The 24411-nt window shown below is 49.5% G+C and overlaps 1 protein-coding gene across 1 annotated transcript; it reads right to left on the bottom strand.

The window, feature by feature from the left end:
- Positions 1 to 2418: 2418 nt before the first annotated feature.
- On the bottom strand, positions 2419 to 16435 carry CHGA (chromogranin A (parathyroid secretory protein 1)). The gene is made up of 8 exons (XM_010583867.1): positions 16240 to 16435; positions 15779 to 15825; positions 11712 to 11805; positions 11223 to 11291; positions 8986 to 9084; positions 6859 to 7365; positions 5943 to 6403; positions 2419 to 2512 (listed from the first exon to the last, which is right to left on the bottom strand). Exons 1-8 carry the CDS (start codon positions 16283 to 16285, stop codon positions 2429 to 2431), a joined length of 1407 nt encoding a protein of 468 aa, XP_010582169.1. The 5' UTR covers positions 16286 to 16435; the 3' UTR covers positions 2419 to 2428.
- Between the last annotated feature and the right edge of the window lie 7976 nt (positions 16436 to 24411).

Genomic DNA, 24411 nt, shown 5'->3' with positions numbered 1-24411 from the left:
GATAGGGAATTCTTGATTTCTCAAAACCTAGCAGGATTTTTAATCAGGACACTATTTTGGCTAGTGCAGGAAGGATAGCTATCTCACCCAGCAGCATTAAATTTTGCTAAGCAACAAGTACTCTCAGCAAGGGCGCTCATGTAAACACTGCCTGGGGATCAGCACTTGCTGTCAGCCCCAAGGCCAAGCCCTGCAGCGGTGAGCTGAGAGATGCCGTAGAGCAGAGGTACAGCCAGTCGGAGGGACAGCGTTTACCAGCTGGTGGGGCATCCTCCGAGATCCAGGGCTCAGGCCTTGAATTCCATCTTTCCCTTTGAAGAAAGTCCTTGGGTCCCGAATGTTTGTGATTACTTGAATATTCAATTAAGACAGTATTTATAATAGCTTCATCAAGTAATGTTATTTTTCCTCTTGTTGATTTTGCAGCAGCAATAGACAAGTTCTGTCTGCTGCCACCATCCTTTGTGGAAAAGCTTGTCTAACGCCTTTGGAGGTGGCTGCATTTTTATGGTGGGTTGTTTGGTTTCTTGGATTTGGGGTTGGTTTTTTGGTTTGGGGTTTTTTTTGTTTTGATGTGGGTGGTGGCTGAGGGTTTCTGTGAATTTATTGTGACACATAGACCTGAGTTTGCAAGGGGTTGCATGGGTAATGCTACCGGCAGAGACTCTGCCACAAAAAAAAAAAAAGGAGAAACTAAATACAATATTCAAATTAAAATTGAAATTAAGATCAGTATGTAAAATGTGACTTTTACAGCTGGATGAACTCCCTAATAACTGACATTTTAGTACTGTTTCTGTGGAACGGCTTTGGTTTCACATCTGTTCCAACGCACATTTCCCTGAGGTTAATGAGCATGCGATCGTCCCCCTCAGGGTGGAGTTGGGAGACTCACACCTCACGCCGGTGCACTTTCCCCAGCCAGGCTCTCACGCTGTGCCTTGTCCCGGCTCGCGCCCTGTGCCGGGGCAGCTTTCGGGCCGTGCCTCGGCCGCGCTGCTTCCCCCTGCCGCTTGCTGTGTGGCCGCCCAGGGCTGGGGGCGAGGCGCACTGCCCCCTCAGCAGCTCCTCCGGCCCTCCCTGGGGAAGCTCTCTACGGGCCAACAGCGCTGATCTTTTTAGCAGAATAAAGGACTGTGTTGAGTTCAAAGCCTGGCAGCCATTCCCTGAGCATCTTGGCTGTTCTGTGGGCTGCAGGTGATGGGAGACAACTGAGCTTCAAACTGGGGGGTGGGATACAGCCCTGGCAGCGGGATGCTCTTTTCCTCTCCTGCTGATACACATAGGAAGTCTAAAATCCTATGATCGGTGTTCAGAGACACTTGGGGCAAGCTTCCCGAGCCCGGACACCACCCAGTCCTCCAGCTGGAGATCGGCCTGAAGCCCAAAGGATGGGGAAGGTTCTGCCCGTTAGTGCTGTGCCGGCAGGCCACCACGGCTCCTGTGAGCCAACGCGCAGGAGGGGTGTCCCCTCAGGACCAGCCTTCACTTCTGGGGGAACAGAGACCGGTAGAGTTTTCCTTGTGACCAGCCTATTTGTTACTTTTTTTTTTTAACCCACTTGTGCATTGTCCAAAAAGCTTGACTTCGTTAAGTATTGCCCCAGTGTTTAAACTTCTAACCTGTTTCCTCTCTGGTCAACCCTGTGTTCATCGATGAACTACGGACGTGACCCACATCTCACTGAAGCACGCGGGACACCCAGCATCGGGGCTGGGCTGTACGGCACCGCCGGGCCCCAGGCGGGCAGGGAGAGCCCCGCGGCGCTCGGGACCTCAGGGAGGTCTCCTCGATGCTGGGCCTCGGTGGGCAGCAGCGCTGGAGCCTGGGTGAGGAGGGAAACGCCATCACAAGGTGTCTGTGGTGAGGGGAGGCCTCCATTCCCCCTCCTCTCTGCCAGGACCAAACAAGCCCCGCAGCGTGCTGACAACCAAGACTGAAGCTGCCAAAACAAAGGAAGCAACCCACTGCAGTTTTATTTTTCCTTAGATAAATTTTTTATATAGAATATATTACAGTCAGAGTTCTCAGCTTTTAATCAAAAGATAACAAGTTATTGCAGTTTTTTACCCAGTGAAACTACCGGTGGAAGGAGAACTTTCTAGAAAGCTGTCTTGTCTTTTAAAAAAAAGAGGGAAAAAACCCCACCCAGACAGAAAATACACATGTAGGTTGCGCTTCGCGCCCACAGGCACCCAGCCGGGCGGGTGGGCATCTGTGTGGACAGGGGAGCGTGAGGTGAAGAAGCAGCGATGGGCACAACACTATGGCGAGGCAGGCAGGCCTGGATGCTAGCAAGGTCGGTTTCCTAGGCACAATGCTTCTGCTCCAGCTTAATTGCTTTTAAATCAGGAAATGAAAACGTGGGGCAGGGGGGAGAGGAGGACGGCGGTGGTGGCTTTCACCTGCGCGGGGAAGGCTGGGGCCCTCAGCCTCGCCTCAGCTCATGCAGCTTGTGGGCGACGCGCTCCAGCTCGGCCTCGATGGCAGCCAGGCTCTCCAGCTCCTGGTCCTGCAACGAAAGCCCAGGGCATGTGTCAGCAGCCGCAGGTGGGCAGCCATCGCCCCCCAGAGCTATGGAAAGCCTTGCCCAGGGCTAGCTGCCAGTGGTGGCAAGAGCACAGCCATGTCTTGCCCCATCCCCTCAGCCCGCTCCTGCCTTTGCCCCTCTGGACAGATGTCTGTGCACAACACCAATTAGTCCTGTCCTAATGTTAAATCGCTGCAGCTGGTGATGGGGACAAGACATGCAGCCACCATCCCTGCTGCCCGGCAGGGCAGCCCCAACAGGTCTTTCCCTCCAGAGCATGGGGCTGGAGGGAGATAGCGGCTGGCAAGCCGGAGCTGAGGCAGGCGCTGCTGAACAGCACCGGGCGCCTGCGTTGAGGCAGTGGTGTCAAACCCAGATGGGCACAGGTGCCTGCCATCTGCAGCAAGTGCAGCATGTGCCCTGTTCGTGGAAGGGACAGCAGTGTCCCCTCTCCCCACGCTGTGCTGGGTGTCCACATGCACCTCCAGTACCAGAAGAGGCTTTTCCGCTGGGGAAAATAGTGACTGAGGAAGCCATCAGTTTAAAGGCTCAAACTGCCCACTGCTTGGTGGCTTTTCTATAGTGGCCCTTGTATATCTATGCTGTCACCTGAAGCTATTTTATTTAGCGCAGGTACTCAAATTTGTAACTGCGTGGTTTTGCCTGAACTCTGGTCATACGCAACTGGCCCTGTCTCGCTGCTCAGCCCCAGCCCGGCCTGTCCCTCACGGCTGCCGTCAGCTGGGGCTCGCCACAGATCACGCGCTCGCCAGCGCGGCAGCAGACTCTGAGGGAGCAAACTTGGGACTGTTCGTGCTAAAAGTGCCTTTTTCTGTCGGCAGAGCTGAGGTGATGGCCCCTCTCCTGTGCGGAGAGAGCAGAGCCTTGCCACTGTTGGCAGCAGCTGTCAAGCATGGGCAGATGCTGAGCCACTGGTGTGCACTGTATGTGGTTGGTGGGAAAAAGGAAAGTATGTAAAAAAAAAAGGCACTTTTCTCATCCCTGAGCTATTGTGCTGAACAGGGAAAAACTCATGCTGCCCCTCCGCAGGGCTCTTGGCGCAGCCTCTGGGAAGGCTCCAGCTACAGCAGTGTGCTAGCAGCTCGGGGTGCCCACCAGCACCCAGGGGAGCCAGACTGAGCCCAAGCAGCTGTTCCACTGTGTTTTGTTTGCAGTGGGTCAGGGAGCAGCCGGCTGAGATGCACCTTGCTGGAGGAGAGCTTTGGCTGCAACCAGAGCCCTCAGGAAGTGAGAAAATCGCGCTGTGCTGAGATCCTCCACAGCACCCAAAGAAAGGAGAGGTCAGACCCAAACCACTGCCTTGCGCTGTGCCCGTGCGCCCTGGCTCGCTCCTGCCTGACCCCGTAGGCTGAGCCCCCGTGAGCACAGGGGACAGCACTCTCAGCCTCTGGCTGTGCCTTGCTGGCCAAGTCACGCAGCCTGAAAGTGAGGAGAGGGGACAGGATGGCAGCTGCTCTGGCAGAGCTGGAGCCTGTGCCTTCCTTTCCCTCACTGCTGGGTGCCTGGTGTGACGGCTCCTCACTGACTCCCAGAGGCCCTGATCTAGTTTAAAAAAAAAAACCAAACAATAAAAAGTGTCATTGCAACTGTAAACATAGCAGTTTTACAGCCTCAACAACTTCCTTCCCAGTCCGTGTTTGGAGGCTGAGCCCACCACCTTGCAGACAAGGTGCACCCCAGAGCTGCTGGCAGGGGTGGGTGCGGAGCAGCCTTCTTGGGGGAGAGACCTGGGACATAAGCAGGTGAGGAGGTGGATGGGGCAGGTGCATACCTCCTTGGCAGGCACCTGCTGCATTCCTCCTCAGAGCTGAGATGTTTGGCTTTGCTTTGAACCAACACGACTGGAGATGGATGCCCTCTCAGTGGGGGACGCTGACAGGAAACCTTTGGGCAATGTTTTGGTGCATAGCTAAGGCACGAGGGGTGTTTTGGAGGCAAGAGAGCTGCAGCAAACTGGCTTTACTCACCTGCTGTCCCAGTCTGTTCCCAGGCACCTGATCATGGCTTGTCCCAGAGCAAACACTGGCAGAGCCCGTGCCCAGCCCCACTGTCCAGCTCCCTGCACTATCCCAAATAAACACCCATGTCTGCAGCTGGGCCTCAGCACAAAGGTGAAACCGCCACTCCTGGCTGCCAGGGAGGTGCTGAGCTACCACATAGCATCCATACGCAAAGCTGCCCGGCAGAAAAAGACCTGGGGGTGCTGGTTGACAGCCAGAGGAATATGAGCCAGCAGTGTGCCCAGGTGGCCAAGAAGGCCAACAGCATCCTGGCCTGTATCAGAAATAGTGTGGCCAGCAGGAGCAGGGAAGTGATCGTCCCCTGTACTGGGCACTGGTGAGGCCGCACCTGGAGTACTGTGTTCAGTTTTGGGCCCCTCACTACAGGAAAAACATTGAGGTGCTGGAGCGTGTCCAGAGAAGGGCAACCAAACTGGTGAGGGGCCTGGAGCACAAGTCTTATGAGGAGTGGTGGAGGGAACTGGGGTTGTTTAGTCTGGAGAAGAGGAGGCTGAGGGGAGACCTTCTCGCTCTCTACAACTGCCTGAAAGGAGGTTGTAGTGAGGTGGGTGCTGGTCTCTTCTCCCAAGTAGCAAGTGATAGGATGAGAGGAAATGGCCTCAAGTTGTGGCAGGGGAGGTTTAGGTTGGATATTAGGAAACATTTCTTCACCAAAAGGGTTGTCAAGCATTAGAACAGGCTGCCCAGGGAAGTGGTTGAGTCACCATCCCTGGAGGTATTTAAAAGACGTGTAGATGTGGCGCTTAGGGACATGGTTTAGTGGGCATGGTTAGTGGTTGGACTTGATGATCTTGAAGGTCTTTTCCAACCTAAATGATTCTATGATTGTATGATCATGCAAAGTACCAGGGAAGGATGTCTCTGACTTTGGAAGCCTGGCTTGGATGTATTCCCATATCTGTCAACCATTTCCACTCCAATGACCCAGCTATCTCACCATGGCTGTGTCTCTGGTTTACCTCTGTAGGAGGTCTGACAATACTCACTTCTCCCTGAGCCAAGGAAAGCATTCCTTTTGACTTGGAGGGGCTTTGGGACACAAGACCCGCCCCCAGGCTCCAGATATAGCTCTGGTCGCCATGTCCAGCACAGACCAGTACAAAAGTCCTGTCACATTTTCAAGACTCTCTGGGGCAGGGCATGTTTTTGCACTAGTCACTAAAACAAGGATAAAAACCAAAGGCACAGCCAGGTGCAAATCTCAATAATCCTAGGGCTGAATGACTAAAAGGTTACCAAGCATCTCCTTAACGTCACAGAGAACTAATGCTGGCTCCATAATGCCAAGGTACCATCCACATCTCCAAGCATAGTTTGGATTGCCAAGTAATAACAGGGTGGGATTTATTCTTAAGCCTATGTATACCAACCTCCGTTCTCCTGTTAGCACTGCCTTCCTCATCCTTCTTTTCTTCAGGCATGGGAGCAAGCGGGAAGCCTCCTTCACTGCTGTCCTCCTTCGAGTGATGCTTCCATGACCTCCTCACATCTTCCTCTGGACTACTGAAATCATACTTGCGGGACCTAAATGCCATTTTCATGGACCTGTCTGGGTCTTCCCCACTATCATTTTCCTCCATGCGCTTCTTTGATGTCAGCTGCTTGGCCAGCTCATCCATTTTGTTCCACCTCTTGGAGTCTTCCCACTCTCTGGAGGACTCCTCCTCCATCTCCTCACTTTTGGCATCCCTGGGCTGGAAGGTGTCTTCCTCCTCCTGCATCCCCTCATCCTCCAGGTGATGCCTTCCTCCTCTCAGTGCCTGGGGCTGCTCTTCCTCCTCGTCCTCCTCAGAGCTCCGCCCATCTTTGCCAAATCCCAGAGCGTTGTCATCTGAAAGAGCATTAAACACAACAGTGAGCACAAGTGTTAACCTAATTACGCTCCACCTTTGAACCAAACCTTCAGGGGTGATGCAAGGTGGGTTTCATGACTTAGGCCCATTTTCCCAGGATTCTGGAAATACCCACTCTCACATCACCGTGTCAGTAACAGGGCTTGGAGGCAGCAGTCAAAAACCACGTAGGAAGTTCAAGAAAAAGAAATTAGTTGTCCCCAGGTGCTATGAAAACTGAGCAGCAGGCAGCTGCCGGGCCTGTTACCCACTGTGTGTGGGCCCCCATGGTCGGGTGCTTGCGGGGGGGTCTGGGTGGCTGTCTGTGGGGGTATTTCTGTAAACCCGGTAAGCACCTGCCTGAACTTTCAGGCTTTAAATCCTCTTATCCATCTGTCTCAGTGCTCTCAGCTCACCCTGGGGAGGTATCAGTGCAGTTGTCTGAGATACGTACTGCCATCTCCCTCCATCTCCTCAGCCTCCTCGTCCTCCTCAGCCAGATCAAGTGACCTCTCTGCTTCGGTAGGGTCCTCCTCTGCAGCATCGTCTCCTCCGTCATCCTCCCGCTCCACACGCTCCCCTGCCACCTGCTTGCTCTGCTCCTGGCCCTGCCTGGATAGCTGCTCTCCCTCATCCTCGAGCTCCAGGCTGTCCCTGGGGCCTCTGGGCTGCTCTTCTTCATCCCCTCGCTGCTGCTGCTCATCTTTGCTGAAGAATTTGCTGATGCGGTTGTCCAAAGCTTCGTCTCGCTGGGCATGCTCTATGTCCCCAATCTCATTGCTCTCTGCTTCCTCTCCATCCTCCTTCTTGCCAGGGTCAGCATCCCGTGGCCTGGACTCCCTCTCCTCCAGGCTGTTTTTTCCTTCCTCTCTTGAATCTTCATTTTGCTGGGTTTTCTGTGCTGCCAGCTCAGCCAGGGACCCTGTGGGCTGCTCCTCTTCAGGGCGCTCCACTGCTGCATCTGCAGAGGGACGAGCAAGAAGCAACACCTCTCCTGAGAGCTCATTTCGCAACCAGCAAAGCCCATGCATTTCTTAGGGAGCTTCAGCCCTGCTCAGCAATCTGCTTAACCAGCCCATGGAACCTTTCACAAGTCACTTCAACATATGCTTGCATTCAAGCAAGCCGGTGCTCTCACTGGTGCCTGCTGTCCCAGAGAGACTCACAAGGCTGAAGTTAAACATATGCCGAAGTGCTTTGCTGCAGCACGGTCCTCATCGCCACCTCTTGAGATGCCAGCAACAAACTTGCCCGCATGAAACCAGGTCGCATGTAAAATGAAACGATTTAGGAGTGTAATACAGCACTTGTACAGCTCTCCCTGCTCCGAGTGCTGCGCTAACACTGCATCCTTATTTCTCCCACCAGGTTGAAGAGGCAGCCACCACTGTTTGCAGGTGAGCCAGGGGGAGTGAGGGCGAGCTCTGCTTCTGCAAAGCAGCTACTCAGCAGGAGCTTAATGTGGGCTGGGTATTTGCTCTTGCTCATGTCAGAGACTGGCCTCTTTTAACACACTTAGCCATAGAAATCACTTTGCAAAAGAAAAGGTGGGGGGGCTAAAGAGCAGTGGGAAAAGCCAGATGGGTATGGAAAGGCAAGCGCAGCCCCGGGCAGGGCTGAGGAGCGTGCTAGGGTGAGGGCATGCAGAGAGCCAGTCACACAGGGCTGGTGACCACCGGTGACACCGCACTGGTGTCACTGGGCTGCCTGCGGGCCTGGGCAGCCCAACATGCTGCGCTTCATCCTCATGCTGTCTCCACACTGCTGGAGCACGAGGCTCAGGTCTGCCATGGCAGGAGGGAGACCCAGTGCCACCCATCCTCTCTGTTGGCTTTTGGCCGTGCTGGCTGCAGCAGCAGCCCCCAGGGGTATTGCTCCTCATTGCTTTGGGCACCTTTGGGCTGACATTGTGGTATCACTCTCCCGCCATGGCTCAGCCACACACCCCAGATCCCGCTTGAGACCCTCTGCGGGGGTGCTGTGGCTGGACAAGAAATCATATCACCCCACATTGGCATCGTGTCTTCCTGATGTGGAAAAGGGAAGGTGCCGAACCCTCCTTTCCGCTACACTGCCTGTCTAGCCAGGCCATGGAAATATAGTGACAAGGGGAAATGCGAGCTGAATGTGGTCTTCTGTGTGAGTGTGTGTACTACGTGTATCCCAAGTTCAATTTTCCCTTCAGAGACCCATAACCTACTATCTTGGATGCCTGGAAACAAGGGCAGCAGGAGCAGACCCAGATCACTCTTGCCTATGTCACTGAGTCTTTCAGCATGGGATTTCCCTAGCTGTGACTCATTTGAAGCATTAGGAGTGAGTGACAGTGTTGGCAGCAGGGTGGAAAAGATCAGTATCAGTTTGGTAACAGCTTGACCATCACCAGTTACTATAGCTCAGAAATTACATGTTGTTTAAACTGGTAAAGAACAAAGCAAACACTGGGTTGCTTGTGTGTGTCAGCGGCAGCATCAAAGAAGATGCCTAAATGAGAAGCAGATGGACATATCAAGGCTGTTAGAAAGAACATCCTTGTTTACAGCCTGACCTGGATTTCCTGGGGGGAAAGGCTGACACTGACCTCTCTGCTTGTTCTTGTCATTCTGACTTTCAAGGACTTCGGAAAGTTCATCTTCAAAGCCACTGTTTTTCTTCTGCTGCTGAGTTCTCTCATTGGCACCTGCATCAAGTAACAAAAAGTAGGGAAAGGCAACAGCCTGTCCTGTCTTTCAGAAAGTAGAGGTGGGATAATAGTTCTCTGCCCTTTATAATTATATGTATATTTTCTACAATGGACAAATCTGCCAAAGGGGAGCTGCAAAGAGAAGTGAGACTGGAGGATGAATCAAGTGCGGGAACAAAGCCACCATCAAAAACATCACCATCTGCAGGAAAGAAAAAGGTCTCTAAACAAACAGAGAAGCAGGGTTGCTAGGAAAACTAATATTAATGGTGAGCTAGGCAATAAGAGATGCTGAACTGCAGCACACTGAGGCCAACAAAAGACTTAAGCATTGGAGTACTGAAGGATAAAAATTGCCTCCTGCCAGATGCTGCCCACGTAGCTCTGTTGAGGTGAGCACTGAGAGCCTCTGTGCCCTCTAGCCTGGCTGTGGGGGCCACTCTCCCCAGGGCACTGGGAGGAAGAAGCAGCATTCATTCCTGCTCCGGGGATAGTCTGGGGCTCCAAGGCCACACACCTTAGCTTCTGGGATTATGGAGCCAGCTTGACAAAAGCAACACCCCAGAAAAGGTATCTGAAGGCAGCATGAGCTGGAGGTCAGAGCGCAGCTGTCCTGGCAACCAGTGCTCCCTGGGCAGCCCTATCCCAATAGGATCTGCAAGCCAAGCAAGCCCTGTCTAACCCAGCTCACGCCCTGCTTCTATACCTTAATGCAAAGGCAAGAGCCAACACTGCCAGCCCAGTCCTCTCTAGCCCCACACTGGGCAGAGCTGGATGGTGTGAGCTCTCCAGCCTAAGCAGGACCAGCTGTAGGCAGCACAGAGGAGACCAAGATAGACATCTTTGCTTTTCCCTTGGCCTACATGACTCTTCCACCCCCAGTCACTGTGATCTGTAGATTAGAGTTCATGTTACCCCGGGACAAAATGGTGTGATGAGCTCAAGCCAAGGAAAGAGTGGAGCAAGATGCAGCTCTGTGAAACAAGTCCCTTCATGTGGACTCCATGCTGTATGGCACAGCCTGATAGCTGAGCACTCCCCCTCACAACCCTGGTGTGCCTGGGCAGCAGCATCCCAGTGCACTGAAGAGGCCCAGGTTTCTTTCTTCTGGATCACCAGAGCATCCATGGAGCCCGTCTGAGGTCACTGCCCCGCTGGCCCCTCCACCAGTGGCATATGGGTAGTGACCAAACTATGGCTTTGGGAGCTGCATGAGGCTCTCTCCCAATATTGACCTCCTGAATTTTTCCTCTCCCTTCTCCCTGTTGCCTCTGTGGCTTCCCTGCTCTGGAAGCAGTCTGGTGGCACTGTCTTCCAGCCATCCCTGGCAGCTGTGCCACACAGGAGCAGGGCACAGGGACGCCCTGGTGAGGGAGGGCTGCCATCTGAGTTACCCCAGGGAGAAGGAAGAGGGAAGGCCAGGAGCTTCTCTCCCTGCAGCCTGGGGAGAGCCCTGTTGCAGCCTCAACCAGACCACCCGGGCAGAGGGACCTGCACTGGCTTTGAAGTTAGCCTTGCCTGGGACCTGCACATCAGCCCTGGGGACATAGGCACCTGAGAATAGACCTTTTTCTCTTTGCACACCCCTTTGCACAGCTCTGTGCTGCTGCTGCTCCCACATTGACCCACAGAGAGAAGCCTGCACCTCTCCAAACCAAAGAAACTTGCATTCAAGTTAAGAAAGCCAACAGAAAATCCCCATTAGCTCAAGGAAATTTTCACTGGGGTCTTTTAGATGCAAGTCCCACTCAGTGCTCAGTCAGGCTTCCCTTCTGACACACCTGGGTTTACTGCTAGACTCCAGCTGCACAAAGAGGGAGCTGGTAGTTATTTGTTGAATTAAATTATAGTATTTCCTTTTAGGGTTCTCCTGCCCCCAAATGCCTACGCTCTGCACCACCACCAAGCTACGTTGACAGTCATTTAAATCATCAGATGCGTAACGGAATTATTATAGCAAAATTCCTGCCCTCACTCACCTAGTATCTACTGGAAGTCCTGGAACTGTGTTTCCCAGGGCACATTTATATGATGTCAAATTAATGTAAAATACAAAAAACCCCAGACAACAAAACTGTGTGAGGGGCTACAACAAATGAAACCCCTCTTCCCAAATAACTATAGTGACACTGTACCTTGAGCAGCAATTTCCTGAAGTTCCTTCAATAAATTTTGGTGGCGAAGGATAGAAATGATTCGTTCATCTGCAATAGGGGAGACTTGGTACAGAAGGTGGTCAAAGACAACCTCCCCCCCCTCCCAGGAAATGAAAAGTACTCCAAATCCGCCTCCCTCTTCATTTTCTCTTTTCTCTCCCTTGGCCTGATTTGCTGTGGCATGTCTTAACTGTGTGGTTAAGATGACAGGAAGGTCCCATGAAAACCAGGCAGCGTCATGTCACCCAGCACTCCCCTGGCCACGGAGCCAGCATGATGCATGGCCTGGGCTGAGCAGCAGCTCTGTCCCTGCTTCTGGGGCCTGGTGCAGCCCGGTGGGGTGACGATGAGGAAGGTGAGTGTGTCGGGGACCCCTTGTCAGGCGCTAGAGTATGGGTCAGGGCAGCAGCAGCCCCTGCTTGCCAGATCTGCTCTTGCTGATACCCAGCATTAAATCTGAGCCTCTACCTCCTCTGAGTGTTTCTAGGCATTCCTCGCTGATCGGCAGGGGATTTGGCTTCGATAAAGTGTCAGAGATGACCTCTACAATGCACTTCATCACCTAGAAAGAGACAAAAATACAAATTAAAGCACTGCTTTTTTGTCTTTTTCTCCTAAATCTATTTGTTACCAAGGCTAAAATGCAGCAGATGATGACACAGATCTTCTTGCTTTTCTGGTTGAGCCAGAACTGAATGTTCAGTTCCTGTTTTACCTAACACAGGAACAGAAGGTACCTGCTGAAACTGAGAAGTGAGCAAATGACACATGGCAATGGAAAGAGCTTCTTCAACATGACACACACTTCAGCTGAGGATCTCATGACTCCAGCCCATCCCAGAGGCTGGGCACGTCAGGAGATTGGAGGGGATCTGGATATATACATAGAAAGCTCAAAATCTTCTCAACCTGCATCTCATAAAAGGGCTCAGTGGGAGGTTGTAGAAAGCAACAAGTGGTCATAGCTCTTCAGTAGGTGACCTTGAAATCTTGCAAGCTATTTGAGCCCTGAGAAGGGCACCACAGTTAGGCTGCAGCCAGGCATGGAGGGCAAGGTGAGGCAAATTGTACTTTCAAACACAGATGAGGAATACTGCTCTCAAGCCCTAGAGAAGGACAAGACACTCTGGAGAAGGGGTTGACCTTGTGCTTTAGTGTTCAAGCCATCTATTATAGACTGGAAGAGCTGTACATGGAGGCACGTCATTTGAAAGCAAGGAAGTTCTGACACATTCCTTGGAAGCATTTGCAACTGCCTGAGGCAGCTTCCCAGACAGTATGAACTCTGGGCCTGCCCTTTCCAGCAGCCCTTTTCTTTGGTGTAAAATGAGAAGCATTATTTATGTAGTTTGTCCCCTGTACTGAGATTGCAGGCTTAGCTCTTAGCAGCACCGCTGATCCCACAGGGATCACCCAGGGCTGTATGTGTCATAGGAGAATGAAAGCCACGGACGCAAAGGCAAGGTGGCACCTCTGGCATGGGTGAAGGCATCCTTGCCACACTGAGACAGGCCACCAGGAGCCCTGCTGTGTGGTCATGGTAGACCCAAACAGTCACACAGGAGAGAAAACAGCATTCACTACACTCTGGTGCCCTTAGTGGTGCAGGAATTAGGCTGTTTAGTTCAAAAGGATGATTATTTATAAAGCAGCCTAGAAAGTATGCAGGGCTTACAACTGCCTGTGGAAAAAAAGAGGCTACATTGAAAAAAAAGAATACAAGTAAGCCTTGGGGACAAAAAAAATCACACACTGAACCTCTTTCTCCTGATGATTTCTGCTGGCAGTCCTAAGAGCCCTGACCTCCCTCACAAGGTGCCATTCTCAGGAGAGCAGAGCACTGTGGCTGCAGTAGAAATTAAACACAAGTCAGCAACTCCCAGTCATCTACAATGTTGCCCATTCAAGCAATCAGATATATTCATTGACCAGCTGGAATGGGCAAATTTTCGCCCTGTGTAAGGAGAGAATTCTGCTTTTACAGATCACTGCCATAAAATGCTGAACACTTACTTAAACATTTTGAGGGGATTGCTGGATTTGAAGTTACAAGAAAGATCAAAGGAAAAGAAAGCGGGGAAATTTCCCTTGTATCATTCTCCTATACCACAAGCAATCCATTAATATTGATTTTAGATGACTTTCAGTCACTTCACTCTACCATTAAATAGAACACACCCCAGATTCTTATACTTCCTTCCCATGTTTCCCAACCTCTGGAGCCACTTATTGCAGCAGTATTTGAAGAAGCTTCAGAAGTAACGACTTTCTCAGCATGAGAAATAAGAATCTGGGCCAATGAGATACTCTATACAAACTTTTTGAAGATTTCTAAGCTGAGTTAAGGTCTTTGTCTGAACACAAAGAAACACATCAGTCACCACAGAAATATGGCCAGCTCTATGGAGGAACTTTGTAACATAATGAAATGAAGAGTGCAGTCATTCCACAACAGTCTCCTTGACTTTTTGTAATAGCAAGTCTTGCAAAGTGACGTTTCACAAGGTCATGAAATAACAGCCTGCATCAGGAAATGGAGGAGATTCTTTCCAAATGAAAGTAATTTATCCAGTGCAGAAACTTGGACTGAAATTTTGCCATAGCTAGCCTCTAATTGTGAACATGTAACTAGATCCTTAAGAGCTGCTCATGCTGTCCCTACACAGAAATCTCCAAAGGATCATGTCCTTACAAGGATAGACTTCACCACGTTTGAGCTTGGCTATGCTCAGGCCCTTCTGAAATGTATGGTTTTAATTGAGAAATAGTGTCCTTTGAGCACAAGAGTGGGCAAACACCAGAGATACTGTAAATGCTTTGATCATGTTCAGCTCCCCATGGAAAGCCCTTGGTGTAAGGAAAGCCTGATGAGCTGCCCAGGAAAGGCCTGCAGGTGCTGAGTACCCATTACATAGCCCTGAGTCACCCACAAATGCTGGTGGTACAGAGCATGTTGTGTAGGAAGGGCTGCAGTGCTCACTGCTGTACCCATGTGATGATGTCCCTGCCCTGATCCATCTAATGAGACCAGGACTTCCTTCACTGAAATGCTGTGTCTCAAAGGATGGTGAAGGCAGAAGAGCCCTAATGGCTACTTTCAGTTGCAGCAAATTCAAAAGAAAGGTGTGGTCTGATTTTGCTCTCAGGTAGAGCCTGTGTCAGTACCCAGGGAGGGGGCAGGCTTGGGAAATAAACCTTACTTGGTGGAGGCATCTCCATGGAGTTGCACAGCTTCCACAAAAGCACAATGTTTTACACACAGAACATATTGGGGACTAGATCGCACAAGGAAAATTGTGGGATTAATGGATCATCCCACCAGATGCCCAATGAGCATCCCACTCTGGCATGGCCAGTTGAAGGGGCAAGTGCTTGCCCTGAGTCCCCTTTCTCAGTTAGCAGCACACGGCCTGAAGCAGGCTCCCAGTGGCTCACAGCTCATGGCTCAGCCCCAGGAAGGGCTAAGCAGGCTAAAAGTCTTAACAAAGCAACAGGTCTCCAGGCCCAGGCACATCTGACAGGAGACGAGGAGGCGTTTCTCATGGCACTTGCCCTGTAGGTAATGAGCAGAGACACTGTGCAATGGAGCCTGTGGCTGAGACTGACGTGAATGCGCCGTCCTCTACTGCTGACTGGGGAAAAAACATTATGTGGCTAGAAGATTTCAGGAAACAAAGAAAGAAGTTCAAGATGTAAGGGGTAAAGGGCTGGAGTTTCCTTTCTGGACATTAATTTCTGTAGAAGTCTTAATTTGGGCAGCTCAGAGATCGCTCACCTGAAAGACTATAGGAGTTATAAATACCAGGAAGGGTGGGGTTCTGTCACAGATCAACACAGGCAAACACACCTACACAAGCATTTAGGTGCCAAAAGCTCTTTGAGACTACACACACTTGCAAATTGCAGCTATGAATGTCAGAGAGGTATGACACAGATCTATGCACAGAATAAGGCTGGAGAGGTCAGCCAAGTCCCGCACTGCTCGTAGCCATCCAGACAGGCTGAGCAGTAGCTGAGGATGGGACAGATTAGCAGTCTGAGAGTAGCCAGTTGCCTATTTTTCAGGAACATGCATGTTTAAGTAACACACCACACACATACAAACACAGATGTATACACCCCCCAAAATACACACAGTTCCAGCAATGCCTGTTCCTGAATCACATCTCCCCCCACTCTACCCTGAGTCACCTCCTGTTGGGAGCTTTGAAAAGGTGAAAGTAGGAGGACTAGGGAGAGTTATACCCAACCTCCATCCCCAGCCTCACCACTGTCTAGACAAGCTTGTTTGCTCCCTCTGGTACATCCTGAGGGACTTCCCTCCTGCCCAGGTGCCCAGAAGTGGATGTATAAAGGGTAAAGCCTTGTAGGAAGGGAGCAGGGATGGATCCTGCTGTAGGGATCTCATGCAAATCCCTGGCACTTCCTACAGGGTAATTCAGCAGGAGCAGCCAAAAACCAAACAGCTAGGTGTGGAGGTTAAACATTACATCCTTCATCTTCACTTGCCCCTTCCAATACAGGCCCATCCTTACCTTAGTGTCACCTTTATTCATGTCGTTTGTCACGGGAAGGGAGATGGCTGTAAGGTGAGGGGAGGGGGAAAAAAGGAGAGCTTGTTATTCACCTCCTCTGGGAGACAAGCAGAGAAATCCTGTCCTGCTAAAAAAGGGAGTGGAGAAGAGGGGCATCTGTCTCTGGTAGAAGTGGTCCCTGGGCGGTGCAGCAGCTGGATGTGTGCATTGTGCCCCCCCTCGGGAGAGGGAGAGGGAAGGGAAGGGAAGGGAAGGGAAGGTCCCGTCCCCAGGCTGGCAGTGCCCGGGGGCGCGGGGCAGGCAGGGCCCGGCGCGGCCCTCGGCCAGTGACCTTGCGGCGGCCGCTGTCCGCGGTGCTGAAGGGGCCGCGGCGGGAGCGGAGCTGGGCGCGGTGGCGCGGTCCGCCGGGCTGAGGGTCCCGGCAGCCGGGGGGACACGGCGCCCAGCCCGGCCCCACTTACCCGGCACGGCCAGGAGCAGGACGGCGAGCACTGCCGGGCGGCTCATGGTGCTGGCGGGGTGGAGGGAGGGAGAAAGGGGCAGAGGGTGAGTCTGTCCCTGGCGTGGGGGCTCCAGGCGAGGTGCCGGGGGGAGACCAGCACCGTGCGCGTCTACGCCAGTGCCCTGGCTGAGGATCCCAGATGGGGCACTGCAGCAACCGGCTCATTTATATATCTCGGCCCCTCGGAAATGGCGTCAGGAGGAAGCCACCTCCTCCTCTCTCCCCCCCTCCCCTCGCACACAGCCTTCTCGTCAGCCTCCCCCACTCGCCGGGTGCTGGAGGAGCGGCCACACGCCAGGATCCCCCCGCGCTGCCCGGGCAAAGGTTTCCAGCAGCAAGGTGTCAGGTTCCAGTTGCTCCATCTTCTCACACTCAGCAGGTGCAGGAAGGCCGTGAGATGCGTTTCCAGGACATCACTTTTCCAGCGCCTCACCCAACACTGGCAATCGACGAGCACCTCCGCATATGTGCCCTCTCTGTATGTACCAGCAGTCAACAGCGAGAGTCACCTCAGGTACCCCAGCCAGCACGTCCACCTGTAGATGGATCTGCCCTCTAGGGGTGCCCTTGTCTTCCACTGAGCACAGTTTAGCCCAGAAGTTTAGAACAGATGTTGGAAGTTTTTAGATGCCTGTTAAACGCCTCCACAGAGGATAGGAGTGCCTGCAGGACTGGTCCAGAGCCAGGGAACTGGTCATCATGAAACGGGTTTGCCAATGGAGATGCTAAGTCCCAGCTATTTTATGAAAGATTTTTGAGTAGTAGGATATCATTTGGGGCAAACAGCAAAGGCTGGTGGGTCTGTTGCTCAGCTATTGTGACCCTGCTAGCAAATTTTGATAGGTTGCTATCCTTTGTTCAGTGACACCTAACAACCTGTAGCATTACCCTACACCCTCACTGCTAAGCACTCCAAAGTTGAAGTCACCAAGATTACTTGGTCACTAGTTTCCATTGACAAGGGAGAGAGAGGAAGTAACAAATTGTACCATTCTCTTAGTCACAAGCATTTCCACACTCTTGACAAAACGGCTGTCTGTTCTTTGAATGGAGTGTCTGTCAGGTCAGCCAGCTGGATTCTCTTTTGAAAGCGACTCCAATGCTTCTTTAGGACAACGCTTCTTTAGGAATAGCACCTCTGCTATTCCGCACTATCCCTCAAGCAATTTCAGAGGTCACAAAAGCCAGGGACTTATATTAGAAAATCATATTCAGACAAATGCACTGTCCTTCTTTCCCACCCTACCTTACTCTGCTCACTGGGGAGTCCTGCACCCAAGGAGCTAGAGAGAACATGTTCTAAGATGACAAGAACTTTTCTATGAGACTAGGGAGTACAGACAGCACTATAGGTTTCCACCTTCTCTTTCCGTATGCACGTGGAAATGTGCTCCTAAATGTACTTCCAAATGTCCTCTAATATCTATCTGATTTAAATGCATGCTTCAAAAGGCACATTTGGATTGTAAAAGCCCACTCATACAAAATCAAAGCTCCCCTTGTCTGTTGCATTTTCTATTTAATAGCAGAGAGAAGCTGGAAATAAATTGATCCTCTGAACAGTGCTTTGTGGATGACATTGATTGATGGTTAAATGTTTATAAGATCATGAAATGAACACCCATGACAGTTCTTGTTGTATGGGGAACCTGCATCCTCCAGGAACAATAGATAGCCTTTCTTTTTAGTTGTTGGGTTGGGGGGGGGGTTTGTGTATGTGCGTGTGTTGTTGAATTATTTATTGGGGGAGGAGGGAAGGGGGTCATACACAATGGCCTTTTACTCCTTCAGGATACACCAGAGCATTTTAGTCTCTGAGTCTGAAATACTGAACATTATTAAGCCTGTTAGTTCCTATATATTCCTAAGAGATAAACAGATTGATCTGCTTATCAGGCTATGTTTACCAAGTCAATATTTACTTATCCTTACATATAAATGTTGATCTTATTAGGGCAATAAATTATCTCACTTCTAATCCAGTTTCTTACATGAAGCCCTTTTCTTCCCTGGGGCCTCTTTTTGAGAAATAACAGGATATGTAGTGTTCATGACTATATTTTTTTCTCTCTTTCTCAAGCTGTGGTCTTGCGTCCATTAAGTTCATTGCAAAGGAGAAACTAAATGTTTTCCAGGTATGGCATGCATTCTCCTGCTGTAGTAGCAGATGATGATTTTTTTTTTTTTCTATTTCTTGCTCCAGGAAAATGGATACGAAACTGTTAATCCAACAATCAGTACTTCTGCTGTTGAAATTTGTCTCATTAGGCACAGCTATATTAGGAACTGTCAAAGTAAAGCATGTTAGGGAAAGATTTATGTCAAAAAGCAAAAGTGATCAAATAAAAAAATGGCAGGTATTCTGCCACTCGAAGAAAGGCAATGCCAAAAGCAGACTTCAAGGGAAGAGCAGGTTTGTGAATCTCTGAAGTAGTTTGTGTTTTAGTATATGGAGAACAAGAGTAGATCTTTAGTGGGTGGCAACAGGATGAAGATGGACATTTCTGACCAGTTCCAGTCTTATAAAAAAGCCATTTATGTCTGTAGACAGCAATTCCGTTTTTCCTTATAGCTGCCCAATTTCTAGTGCATGAAATGTGGTGAGAATGTGGAGAGCCATATACCATTACCTGCCTGCAGTCACTAACGTAATGTGCAGATGGACAAAGAGATAAGTTATTGTGATGGGAAACAGATATTTGCCTTCCTAGCCTGAAAAGTGATTTGAGAAGATGTCAATGTCTGGATGTGTGGAAGTAGACACCCAGCACTGCTGCATTACCTGTGCTCTGAGCTGAGTGAACAAGAGGGCCAGCCTGAAAGCCATATTGCTATATGAGTTTCTTCCTGTGCATAAGGTCATTTGCTCAAGAGGTCATCTGGCTGAAGTGTTATTCTCTATCAACACATAAGAGTAATTTTTTTAAAATTTTATTTCAGAATTCAGGAAATAAAACCAAAGAATCTGGTGTATGGCTCTAAGCTACTTTTGAAAGCTTTGCTCTCTAATTTCTTGGCTGAAACTGGGTTAAGAATTCAACCCCTTCCTGCGCTTGGAAACACTGACACTGCATTTCAGACTGCTGTGATTTTACTGATCTGGGAACTGAGGCACAGAAATAGGAAAAGTGTAATTTTCATGAAGATATCAAAAAGGCTTGAAGCCAAGGCACAGCTATTACCCACACCCTAACCAAAAAGACCACTAAGCTAAAAATAGGCAACAATTACCTTCTTGCATATGAAATCAATTTATAACTGTTTGACTGAAAAACCTGAATGTAAGCTCACTGCAAAATTAGTAGCAAAGTCTATTAAAACCCCCACATCACACCTTTTCTTCTTTCCCACATTAGTCAATCACACTCGCCTCTCAGTTCCTTCGTACAAGCCTTTCGTGTCTGCCTGTAAGAAGAAATGAGCTTCAAAGCTCAGATTGCCGTTGTGAATATCCATCTACGCTATTAAAAGGCAGTCCTCTCTCTACTTTTTCAGGTCAGAGGCAAAATGGTGTTGACTTGCTTTGATTTTCTTAGTCTAGTCTGTGCTTGCACCAACCTGAAATTAATTGATTTTCCTGTTCAAAAGTTTACTTACACCCCATAAAAAAGCCCAACGTTGTGCCCAATCCTGACAGTAGCTACTGCTCTGCCTATCCACCTTCATCCTTGCCTGGCATGCACAGCTCTCAGTGGGCAGATGGAGTATGTTCTCTGCTGGGAGAAGAGCCTTCTCTGTAGCGATCACAGAATACCATCTGGGCACCCTTACAAATAGCTTGGATCTCAATATAATTTTTCTAAACGTTATTCAAACACCAATCTGGAAAATGTTGTACCCCTCCAATGCCTTGTTCGGTTTACCTAGCACTTACAGAAAACCCTCGCTGATTCCTGTGAGCCCCACCAAATCAGTAAGAAAAGATGTAGAGATGGAGGTTCTCCTCGGGCAGAGTGATCTCAAACAGCCTCCTCAGGAAATTACTGATTGTTCCCATGGCTATGGTTTTATTTGACTTGTGACAACAAAGTATTTGTCATGCTAATGTACATATTTAGTAAGACAAAACAATTTTCTAAGTTCTAGAATGGTCTAAAACAAGTTCATGAGAACATAATTGATATTGGTTACTTACCTCCAAAGTTAGAGACAGATAGTCCTGTTTATTGCCCTGCAGGCACTAACAGGGTTCACAAGAGTTAAGAAAAAAAATAATGACAAGAGTGACTCAGGTCTTTGGACCAGCGCTCGTCTTCTGGGGGTCCGTAAGCTCACCCGACTACCTCCACACTGCCAGCAGCTCTTAGCTAATACATGGACCCTCAGTCAGCATCAGCATCATCCCAGATTCTGTACATTAAATGACTGCCTGGTATGTTTTGTAGAGATTAGTCTTTTTCCTCATCTTCTGCCTTTAAACACCTGCTCCTTCATTTCTGAAGTGTCCCAAGCTGTCCATCCACTCCAGGCCAGTTGCTCAGTGAACACCTAGTGAGGCACAGGGCTACGTGGGTCTCCTGGGATGCCCATATGTCCAGAGTTTGTATACTGATAAAATGCTGTGAGCAGGGTGGGGGTCTTTTTTGAGATATAAGTTAGATGCACTTGTGCTAACTTTCCCAATTCATGGCGATGAAATGACAAAATCCCTAATTAAGAAATAATTACAATTAAAAGAACATTTTTACTAATGGCAGGATTTAGGATTGTGAAACACATAAGCACTTTCCATTCTAGATGCTTTCTTTGATCTCCTTGGTTCATATTGGAAATAATGCACTTGAAGAGATGAAAACACGACTGAACACAGCCTGCTTTCCTGCCACTGTTGCAGAAGAATGGAGGGAAGGGGTGAGGATCTGAGCATCTGCTCCCTACACCCTTCTGTCCCCCAAAGTGCCAGCCACGAAAGCCAGATTTAAGGACTTCCAGGGCATTGCTGTCCCCAAGAATATTCTTCTCCAAACAGTGGCAATAACATATCGCTCAAACCACTTACCTGGACATACAGAGCATAAGGACACAGCAGTTGCCATTCTGGGTTGGAGCAGGGAGGCAGAGTCCAGCCAGAGAACCTGGGGCCACCCCGAGAGGCAGGGGCAGGGGCTGGGGTGGGGACAGGGCCTCTCCCTGCCCTTGTGCCAGGCTGAATCCCAGCCTCCAAATCTCCTCAGAACTGGGCATCAACGCTGATGTTTAACAGTGCTCCACAATGTTTTAGTGCTAATTAGAAGTAGCTAGTTTGCTTGTCCCTCTGAACAGAGTCTCTCCTCAAACTTGGTGCCTTCTCAGCCTGAGGACTTCTTATGGCATTAAGTAGCACAGCTCACTTAAACACTGAAAAAATATTTCATCTGTTGATTTTAAATTGCCTCTTATCCCGATGCTCAAAGCTGGGAAAAACAAAAGCTCTTCTCTCTTCCCTAGTCCAGTGAGGTTTTCATGGATATTTACATTTCTCCCTTACTCATCTCCTTTCCAAGAGAAACAATCCCAGTCTTCTGGTTCTCACGTGGCTCCTTTAAACCTGGCTACTGGCCCATGAGTCCCACAGCCTACTTACCTATAACATAGTGCAAAGAGATCCAGGTGTATCCTGCTCTCACTAGGACTTCTTTAGTCTTCATTTAGTGTCCCAGAAACTTTCTGGGGATACCTGAAATAGCTGGTTTTCATTTTAGCAATGACCATTGTCGTGGTTTAACCCCAGCCAGCAACTAAGCTCCACACAGCCGCTCACTCACTGCTCTGCCCCCCCCCACCAAGTGGGATGGGGACGGAGTCGAGAAAAAAAAAGTAAAACTCGTGGGTTGAGATAAGAACAATTTAATATAACAGAAAAGAAGAAACTAATAATTATAATAGTGACACTAATAAAATTACAATGGTAATAATAAAAGGATTGGAATATGCAAGTGATGCACAATGTCATTGCTCACCACCCACCGATCGACGCCCAGTTAGTTTCCAAGTGGTGATCCCCCCCACCCCCACTCCCCAGTTTATATACTAGATGTGACATCCATTGGTATGGAATACCCCTTTGGCCAGTTTGGGTCAGCTGTCCTGGCTGTGTCCCCTCCCAACTTCTTGTGCCCCTCCAGCCTTCTCGCTGGCTGGGCATGAGAAGCTGAAAAATCCTTGACTTAGTCTAAACACCACTTAGCAACAACTGAAAACATCAGTGTGTTATCAACATTCTTCTCATCCTAAATCTAAAACATAACACTATACCAGCTACTAGGAAGACAATTAACTCTATCCCAGCCAAAACCAGGACAACCATACACAGATGTCTCAGGCCTCAGTATCCAAGATCTATTTATTCCCTCGTATAAAAGACATCACGGAGAGAATAGGGAGGATGTCTGGAGGTCTTAGACATGCTCCAGCAGTATGTCAGTAGTAGAGAGTGGTCTCAGCCTGTATTAGGCAATCTGACTCAGCCTGGATGAGGCAAGGAAAAAGACTCCCACTGTGGCGTTGTTGGTCTCAGTTGGCACCTTAGTCCCTTCCCTCTATCCATTCATCCTGGTTTGGGTCAGGCTATTCTCTGCACAGGCTGAGCAGAGCTGCAGGCAGCCTTTGCAGTGCAGATGGCTCTTACCTCAGATGTTCTGTTGATAAGGCAGTTTTTGAACACCAAATTGCATGTTAGTGCCAGTTAATGAATGTTCTCTTTACAGGCAAAGCAAACCTTTCCTTCTATACTAAGCAGAGAACAGGAGGAAGTAGCCTTTCAGGTATTAAATTGCCTGAGATCATCAGCACAGAGCAGCTTGAGGAACAGCCACAGAATCTTAAATTACTGTTACTGAGCTTTTCCTCACCATGCAGGAGCTCAGGCTTCTTTCCTGACCAATGCTTTTTCTTCCCAGGAGAGCAGGGGCTGCAGTGCCTGTCCTTGGGGAGCAGGAATTACCTTCTGCAGAGCAGGGGACAGCAGCATGAGGCACCTTCAAATGCAGCAGAGCCTCTGCTGAGCCCACCTCATCCACATGCTCTGCAGACAAAACGGTCTAGACAGGTTCCTCTGCATTGCAGGATGAGCCCAAAGAAAAGTTTCAGGATCCCAAGGAAGCTCTCTGCCCCCCCAGTTTGCTCTGTGTGGAGGAAAGGGTTTGGGCTTCTACCACTGGCCTTGCAGAGATCTCCACTCTGTTTGTACTCAGCTGAGTTCAGACCCAGCCTCTGCTACTCACTGCCTGTGGAAATGTTTCAGGACAAACCATGCTTTCTACTTTGCTGGGGGTTAAATAAAAAAGGAATAAAAGCCTGACTGTGCTTCTCTCTCTGTTTTTTAGGTTTTCACTGAAACAATGTCTGCTGGCTCTCAACAGCTTTTTGTTTTATAGAGCCAGCTAGATAACCACAACCATGGTGAAATCCTTGTACGCGTTTCATGCTATGTAAGAGGCAATTGCTGTCATGTGTAAACCCAGGGGAGCAGAAATGGAAGGGTTTCCCCTGGGCAGAGAAGATAAATGGGTACTACATTCACTTTGTATTTAAAGCTGCAGTGAGTATGTGACTTTCTGTACTGAGGGGAACATTGCAGCTGTTTTGCTTGACATAGATTCACATAGTGAGAAACTGGAAGTGTAAGGAGCGAATTTGTTATTTGCATTTCTAGACAAATTGTTCATTAGGAGCCTGAACCCAAACATACTCAGGTCAGTACCCTTTTCAGTCAGTTTTGGTTTGAGTCCTAGTCCTGGCTTCCTTCCCTGAGTTTGGGACACATTTCCCAGAGGCAAGGATATCCTTTAAATGTACTCAGGCAAGGAGTAGAGGTAATAGTGAGGATATCAGCTACAAGGGGGAATAACTGCTGTTCAGAAGAAGTCTTAAAAAAAAAGAAAAAAGACATATCAGTCGATGTTATTCATCACCAAAAACAGAGATGGGAAATCAGTTTGAATTCTGCATGTCTAACAGCAGACTTGACACTTTATTCCCTCTGAATACCAATTTAGACCCACCAGAGACTGATCAGGTTTGCTTTGCTCAGCTGGAGATTTTTGTAGACCTAAACCTGTGATATTTCAGAGCAAAATGCTCTAGAAAGTCTCCTGGTTGCCCAGACAAATCCTGAGCAGAAACAGGCTCCTAATTACTGAAGCTGCATCTC

The sequence above is a fragment of the Haliaeetus leucocephalus genome, unplaced genomic scaffold (assembly GCF_000737465.1).
Source record: "Haliaeetus leucocephalus isolate CR32 unplaced genomic scaffold, Haliaeetus_leucocephalus-4.0 Scaffold932, whole genome shotgun sequence".
Lineage (NCBI taxonomy): Eukaryota > Metazoa > Chordata > Aves > Accipitriformes > Accipitridae > Haliaeetus > Haliaeetus leucocephalus.
This window is presented reverse-complemented; position numbering and strand designations above follow the sequence as displayed.